This window comes from Odontomachus brunneus, unplaced genomic scaffold (genome assembly GCF_010583005.1).
Source record: "Odontomachus brunneus isolate Ranch 3 - 2012 unplaced genomic scaffold, Obru_v1 Obru_scaffold_082, whole genome shotgun sequence".
NCBI lineage: Eukaryota > Metazoa > Arthropoda > Insecta > Hymenoptera > Formicidae > Odontomachus > Odontomachus brunneus.
Window position 1 is genome coordinate 834811 of NW_022639532.1, and position 8406 is coordinate 843216.

General features: G+C 39.5%; 1 protein-coding gene across 1 annotated transcript in view; it reads left to right on the plus strand.

The window, feature by feature from the left end:
- The window catches only part of LOC116847755 (E3 ubiquitin-protein ligase HUWE1), a 21019-nt gene extending 12805 nt beyond the window's left edge, over nucleotides 1-8214 (plus strand). Inside the window, 25 exon segments of the mRNA XM_032823098.1 lie at nucleotides 114-255; nucleotides 356-482; nucleotides 562-711; nucleotides 803-949; nucleotides 1065-1268; nucleotides 1471-1651; nucleotides 1755-2042; nucleotides 2126-2348; nucleotides 2445-2625; nucleotides 2743-3115; nucleotides 3229-3405; nucleotides 3505-4123; nucleotides 4208-4386; nucleotides 4509-4690; nucleotides 4813-4872; nucleotides 4959-5051; nucleotides 5125-5264; nucleotides 5421-5658; nucleotides 5763-6038; nucleotides 6161-6349; nucleotides 6436-6623; nucleotides 6704-6837; nucleotides 6932-7097; nucleotides 7183-7373; nucleotides 7473-8214. Coding sequence (XP_032678989.1) covers nucleotides 114-255; nucleotides 356-482; nucleotides 562-711; nucleotides 803-949; nucleotides 1065-1268; nucleotides 1471-1651; nucleotides 1755-2042; nucleotides 2126-2348; nucleotides 2445-2625; nucleotides 2743-3115; nucleotides 3229-3405; nucleotides 3505-4123; nucleotides 4208-4386; nucleotides 4509-4690; nucleotides 4813-4872; nucleotides 4959-5051; nucleotides 5125-5264; nucleotides 5421-5658; nucleotides 5763-6038; nucleotides 6161-6349; nucleotides 6436-6623; nucleotides 6704-6837; nucleotides 6932-7097; nucleotides 7183-7373; nucleotides 7473-7575 — 4951 coding nt within the window. The 3' untranslated portion in view covers nucleotides 7576-8214.
- Nucleotides 8215-8406: the final 192 nt, after the last annotated feature.

Genomic DNA, 8406 nt, shown 5'->3' on the forward strand with positions numbered 1-8406 from the left:
ATATATATATATATATATATATATATATATATATATATATATATATATATATATACACACACATACATACACACATACATATATATATATATATTTTTTTTAATGTAATTTAGACTCTTAGGCCCGGCAGCACAGAGTCTTCCTTTGTCCGCTAGTCAAGTGTTAGCGTCGAGTTTCAGAGATACGCGTGTTGTCGTCATGGATAATGGGCTAGGAATATTTACTAATCAAGAGGAGGAACAAATTGATTATGTCGTATGTATACATATGCGTTATAAAAGTATAAAGTATAAAGACAAACATAAAAGACATACAAAAAGTATAATCTGAATATAAAAATCGTGAATGTTGTTAGGATCAATCTGGATATCTTTTTGGACCAAGCCTTGCTGCGACTTTAAACAACATACCGACCGCGTTGCATTGGTGGATCGAGGAGAGTAAGCAATTGGATGGTGACTCTCAGCCAGATTGTTGTGTTGGTGAGCACAATAAAATTTACGTTTAGTGTTTACGATTGTGTATTCATGAAATTCCATTAATTTAATTTCCATCGGAAAGGTGTTGTTCACAAGTTGATACCTGGCCTGGAGAAGCACAGGAACGCCGAACTTGTCGAGCGTAAAGAGAAACGCAAGAAACAGCATGGATCCGAGAAAGAGAATGAGAAGGATAACAAGGACGAGAAGGAACGTTTAAATACCACGGAATGTAAGTATATTCTCTACATACGTATTTATACCGAAACTTTTGTAAATAATGTCTGAATACATCACTCCTCAAGATATACTTAATATTTCAGCCGGTTCATCCAGTTTGATACAAATAGATGAACAAAGATCATCTGCATCTACGTCACAAAGAACAGACGCCACTCCGCTCGTAGCAGGCGAGGAGACGACTGTAGAAACTACGAGGCAGGAGCGTACACCGGAGGAAGACATAATCGGTATACTCGCAATACTCAAGAGAGATAGAGAGAGCACACCATTTTTTTTTTTCTATTTATTTTTTTCGGTAACTACTTTGTACATGCGTGTTTCTATGTGTCTTTTACATACTAGATGTAACAGGTGAAATGGAAGTGACGGTTCAAGAAGACGAAGAACGACCACCACCCATTCCTCCACCACCGTCAGAAGAGCATTTGTCTTCATCTGAGAGTAGAGATCCCCGTACGGCAAATCGTAACCCGACATTGGAACTCGCAGAAAGTATCGTCGACTCAGTATTGGGGCCATGCACATCGGAAGCAACTATCAGATTGAGTAATATATGCATTATTTCAAAAAGGATCAAGGCTGGATACGTTGAAATGTTATGCACGAAGATATATCTCTTGTGACCATGATTTCTCTTCTACGCCTTGATCTTTTTTTTTCGCGACTGCTCTATATTTTCATGGATCAGTTCATGTTAGATGAACACAATCTTATAATCGTTATATATCGATGTATTCCTTTTCAACAGGACAACCTGCGCGCAGTACAGAACCGGCAAATACTACAGAATCGTCTAATCGCGTTACTGCACCGATAGTAGTAGATTTCGGTCATGAAACAAGTGAGGATCTGTCGAGGGAAAGTAGTGATTCGGCCGATTGGATTCGAAGACTTTTGACAGACGACAGTCAGTCTAGTGTTGAACGAAAGTAAGTAATAAATGTCATAGCACAAGTCTGATTGTTGAATGAAAGTAAGTAAATGTGATACAAGTCTGACTTGTAACGATATTAACATGAATGTTCGTTGCAGTGCTAACGTTGTTAGTCAAGATCCTACATGCTCAACGTCCGAAACTACCACTACCACTACCACCACCGCGGAGACTTCGGAACAGTCGCAACAATCGTCGCAGCAGCAGCAGCAACAACAACCGCAACAACAGCAACAACAACCACAGCAACAGCAGCAACAACAACAACCACCTCCATTGCCTAATTGGCAACCTCAGGAGCAACAGTTACCAGATGGCGTAGACCCATCTTTCTTAGCTGCTTTACCCGAAGATATGCGCGACGAGGTTATTGCCGAGCAACTTAGGTAGAGATCGTTGATCTTACTTAAAACGCGTACAACACGTGTGGTAATATATAAATAATAAAATTAAAACGATACGTCGATAGGCTTCAGCGCATCAGACAACGTGCCGCTGTGGTCGAGGAACTCACTGGACCGGTTGAAGTAAATCCTGAATTCCTGGCTGCTTTGCCACCCGCGATTCAAGAGGAAGTCTTGGCGCAACAACGTATGGAACAGCAACGACATGCAGCTGCCTCAGCGAATCCCGAAGATCCTGTGGACGCTGCGGCATTTTTCCAAAATTTGCAACCTTCTCTTCGACAGGCTGTTAGTATAGTTCATCGGAAAAATGTATTTTTTTTTTTTTTGGACCGCATGGTGACATTTCATTACTGATTCCAATGTTAATGTTTATCCCTATAGATTTTGACAGACATGGAGGAGTCTCAGATATCCGTCCTACCGCCAGAATTAGCTCAAGAAGCACAGAATCTTAGGAGAGAATGGGAAGCACGTAATCGACATATGATGCAAGAAAGATTTCTCAATCATGTTAGTCAAGGCAACACTGCCCTTTCTAGCATTTTAAGGAATTCTGGTAGAGGTAAGTCTTCGCCTTTCATTCTCATCTCATCAAGCACGATCAGTGTGTCAATGTGAATAAAAAGATTTTGCGTACAAAAACATTATTTTATGTAAAATCTGAAATATTTATTGACAGCTCGAGGTGGTGGTACACGGTACGCTATCCATGCAGTACCGCAGAGATCTCAGTGGAGCGCCTGGAATACTCGTGGTGATACAAACATAGCTCACCAAGGTGGTGCGGGCTTACGCTTGAGAGGACGACAATTACTCGACCATGAATCGATGGCATGTTTGCTGGTACTACTCTTTGTAGATGAGCCGAAAATCAATACGCTCAGACTACATAGAGTAATTAGAAATCTCTGTTATCATGGTAGCACAAGAGAGTGGGTAGTAAAAGCATTGCTGAATATCATGGAAAGAAGCAATGATGAAAGTAAAGATATTATAGCAGATCTTAGTGGGAAATTCAAGAAAAAAGGATTATTACCTCCCATGGATTTATGGTAAGACTTTCACGCTTTGTTTCGTCGTCTCTCAAACAATACGCGATATGTTCATTGCAATGGTAAAAAATGGTCATTACAAAATGAAAAAATGGTTTAATAAATTGTTGCAGTTCTCCAAAGATATTTGACCAAAGAAACAACTCGCAATCGTGGCTAAATATCAGTATCGATGCTGCACTCGGCTGCAGAGCTAATGTGTTTCATATAGTACGTCACGCTGGTAAGAAGTCTGAGCGGCAGGGTAATATTATCGCCATTCACCCACAGGCAGCGCCTACAGTCTGCAGGTTAGCACATTAACTTGAAAAAACTTGAGTTTGATTAACAGATAAACGTTCAAATTATATGTCAATTATTATGTTTTTTTTTGTTTCGTTGAATTACAGGCATACCTTAGAATTGTTGATATCGCTAGCTAAGAGTTTCCCTGGATACTTTGTGCCAATCAAATCTAAAGAATCAGAAGATAAGGATAATAATAAGGAGAAAGACATAAGCGCTAGCAAAGAAGAAGGCGGCGCAAAGGGCAAGTCAACGTCTAAAATAGGAAGAAGCGACCTCCCCGACTTCTGGGACATGCTACTGAAACTGGATTCGTGCGCGTCCAAAAAAGGAAAGTCAGTCGCCCGTACTCACTCGAACACGAATTTAGGAAATGAGCCGGAACATGGAATCACAACGTTTGAAGCTTCTGCGTTTGGCCAACTCATCTCCATGCTCAATTGGTCCGTGATTAAGCGAAGTAGTCAACTAACAGACAAACTGCTGCGCCTTCTGTCCTTGATTTCCATCGGCTTGACGGAAGTGAATCCTTATCGGCGGCAAGAAGGCACGAAGAATAAGAAGACAGAAATTAGCAAGGAACACAGCGTCGCTGCACCCGAAAGTCATTTAAAACTTGCCGTACAGGTCTTGACTAGTAAAAGTTGTTCTGAGGAAGGTTTGGAAGATGCGACAGCGTTACTACTTAACTTGTCTCATTGTCCAGATCCTACTAGACAATTGGTATTTGTCATTTTTATATCACGTAAATTAACACAATGTAAGCGCATTAAGTAGAAAATAACATTAATCTCTTTGTTTCGTCAGATATTAAAGTTACTTCTGGAAGGTGCAATGGAGCTTGCGAATATGGTGTGCGAACATATCAATGATTTGATGATGGAGCTGAAAGTTTTGAATCGTGAATTGAGTCGAAGGAATTCCTTGGAAGATCAGCCATCTACTAGCACCGGTGGAAACGGTGGCCGAGGAATTCTGTTAGATAGGTAACATATATTCTTGCGTTTATATAACATATATCCTGCAATTAAGTATACAAGGTCATATCGATCGAATCTATATACGTTTATAAGAGTTCGTATATTTGCTTACAAAAGATTTTTTCCAGATTCACCAACGAAAACGTAGTTGTCACTGCACCAAGCAAAGTTAAAGCCGGAAGTGACCTTCAGTTGCCATCGATGGCCGCTCTTGTTAGCAAAACATCTAGTCAGGCATTCTTCTTGAGAATACTTAAAGTCATTGTGCAAATTAGGGAAGCTGTACGCTTAGCGAGCACGAAAAAAACAAGTATGATAAACTAATTATATCCTTATAACTTTTGTGTCGCGCGCTGAATTTCTAAAACTCCCTCGTCTATTATTAAATATGGGATAACATGAATAAAAATTTATTTTTTTTTTCTTTTTAAGCCAACCAAGCAACAGAAACAGCCATGGACACAGGCACAACGAGTAATGCATCAGAGACAGGTATTGATTGACGCTCTTATCTTTCGCCTCTTTTTTTCTGTATCGCTTATCTTGAAAAAATCATTTATATTACAAATTTGTTATAGTCGCCGATAATACGGATGTCGACGTTCCTATGGATACAACGCAGGCGAACTCTTCAAATCTTGACAACTCAAAGACCTCTTCCTCTCGCAACGGTAAGTCAAAGATCTTGATGATCGTTGTTACTGTTGTATCATTATAATTAAATTTCACGGTGATTATTTTTAGACGAGGAGCAGCCGAAAACAGCCGAAAAACTTCCTGGTTTGAGTGAGAGTTTAGTATTAGATAACTTATGGGAAACACTTAGCGCTTGCTTACTTGAATTAGAGTACACGTCTGATCATCATGCCGTCCTCGTTTTACAGGTAAAGAACAATGTTTATCCCTCTAAGAATTCTTTATCGTTACATCGCTAATATATTTGTTACACTTTATATATATTCGTTGCACTTTAATATGATTTGCAAATATTATTTTTTCATATATACTCTGTACACGTGTTCATATATTCAACATTGCAGCCTGCTGTAGAAGCGTTTTTCCTGGTGCACTCCTCGTCTACATCTCGTGATCGTCAAAACACAAACACCGAGAATCGAGAAGTTGTACCGGAGTTGGCTCCTGTATCACCGATATACTCAGATAATGAAGGTACTTCACAAACGGAAACCGCCAACAATACTTCCTGGGACACTGTCCCCGCTCCACAAGAAAAGAAGTCATTAGGCGCGGATCAATTAAAGTTCCTCAAATTTGCCGGTATGTACCTTAATTGTAATGATGAGCAAAAATTATATATGTATATTCTTATATATATATATATATATTCACAATTTAATATAATGTGTATTTTACTTCTTCAGAGACGCACAGGACTGTACTGAATCAGATTCTACGACAAACGACTACACATCTGGCGGATGGTCCATTCTCTGTGTTAGTGGATCACACCAGAGTGCTAGATTTCGACGTGAAGAGACGTTACTTCAGAACAGAACTGGAGCGAATGGATGAGGGTATTCGCAGGGAGGAATTGGCTGTTCACGTTCGTAGGAGTCACGTATTCGAAGATTCTTTCAGGGAACTTCATCGAAGGAACGCCGATGAATGGAAGAATCGCTTCTACATCGTTTTTGAAGGTACAGACTTCTAACGTTTATTCCGACACTCTGTGTAAACATTGTATGAATGAATGAATGAATGAACGAACGAATGTCAGCAAATACTAAGTAAAACGCTTGTTCCTTAATTCCGATGAAAGGCGAGGAAGGCCAAGATGCGGGAGGATTATTGAGAGAATGGTACGTTATCATCTCGAGGGAGATCTTCAACCCTATGTACGCTCTGTTCACGGTCAGTCCTGGCGACCGAGTGACGTACATGATAAATTCTTCTTCACACTGTAATCCCAATCACTTGTGTTATTATAAGTTCGTAGGCCGAGTAATTGGTAAGTTCTCGATACAATCTGCAGTGAATACGACGTGTGCACGCCAAGCGCAAAAGACGACTCTAACAACGTTCTACTTTTTGCAGCTAAAGCTATTTATGATAACAAATTATTAGAATGCTACTTCACGCGTAGTTTCTACAAGCATATACTTGGCATACTCGTGAGACATACAGACATGGAAAGCGAAGATTATAGTTTTTACAAAGGACTCGTCTATCTTACGGAACATAACATTTCCGATTTGGGATACGAACTCACATTCTCCACCGAGGTACGTGACGATTATTTCTCAATGTGATAGTTTTGTACTTCATACCGATGTCATTAAAAATATACGCTCGTTGCTCTCAGGTGAATGAATTCGGTGTCAACGATGTACGAGATTTAATAACAAATGGACGTAATATAGTTGTTACGGAAGAGTCAAAACTCGAATATATTAGACTAGTGTGTCAAATGAAGATGACGGGAGCAATTCGTAAACAGTAAGTAGATTCAAGATTCCACAATCTTTGCTCTTTATCATTTTTTTTTTTAATTACCCCACCGTGCTCATATTTCTGATGCTCTCCTCTGCAGATTGAACGCATTCTTGGAAGGCTTTTACGATATTATACCTAAACGACTGATCTCCATATTTAACGAACAAGAACTTGAACTGTTGATCAGTGGCTTGCCTAATGTAGATATTGAAGATCTTAAAGCAAATACCGAGTATCATAAGTACAGTGCTACGTCTCTACAGGTATGTTTATATATTTTTTTGTATATTATTTGACTTTATGCGAAACGATGCGTCGAGTTAACGTTTATTCTGCTATTTTTTACAGATTCAATGGTTCTGGCGTGCATTACGCGGTTTTGATCAAGCGGATCGTGCGAAGTTCTTGCAATTTGTTACTGGTACGTCCAAAGTGCCGTTACAAGGTTTCGCCGCATTAGAAGGCATGAACGGTGTGCAGAAATTCCAAATTCATAGAGAAGACAGATCAACGGACAGGCTTCCTTCTGCCCATACTTGGTAAGTATACATCTGGATACTTTTGATTTCCTTTTTCTTTTAAGCGCGAAGTCAATATGTACGACGATGTCTAACTGAAACGCATCTCGCAAATTACAGTTTCAATCAATTGGATTTGCCAGTGTACGAAACGTATGATAAACTGCGAACAAATCTACTGAAGGCAATTCACGAATGCAGCGAAGGATTTGGATTTGCATAAGTTCATTGGCACGCCCTTGTAAAGGCAAATGAGCGGTATAGCGAAGGACTCGGATTCGCGTAAGTTCGTGCGAAACGCTGTTGTCGTATATAATAAGCAGTTTATCGTACATGTGTTGTCCTGCCTGTTAACAGTACGTTTTGAGAGTTCGGTCCTGTATAATTGCCTGTTCATGCAGTCCAATCGGTGACATTCTGGCGACACGCTTGGTCTTCACTCAAGATCTAACAGAAAATCTTTAACTCGATATATACATATAGACACATGAATATGTATATACGTTATAATTATTATGATGTAATTACGTGAAAATAACGTTTCAATGATACCCGAAGCTAGGGTTTATTTTGTTGAGGATCTTGGAAGAAGCACCGAGCTTAACGATAATTCCCTACAAGGAAGGATAAGGAGGATTAGTTTTTATGAGTAAGATAAGGATAAGATTCACGCATAAGTGTAATAGTTAGGTACTTTAGTTTGTCATAAGGAGTAATATAGGACGGAGAGAATGTAATATACTGCACTTTAAAAACCAGCGATATGTTTTAACCGGTTCGATAGTTTGAATAGTGATACAACGGTGGCAACGGCAACGGTGGCCTGGTTAATTACCGAAAAAAAAAAAAAGCAGCAAAAGCATAAATGGATGAGTGCCTGTGCGAGCGAAAGAGAACGAGAGAAGGAGAAAGTGACTATGAGAGAGCGAGCGAGAGAGAGAAAGAAAAATTAGCGGAGAGATGTTGAGCCTAAAAGATTTCACAATACAAATGCTATCCTTCCCCGTAAAAAAAAATGTATGGTTGTACACTATTAGTATTAATAATTATAACT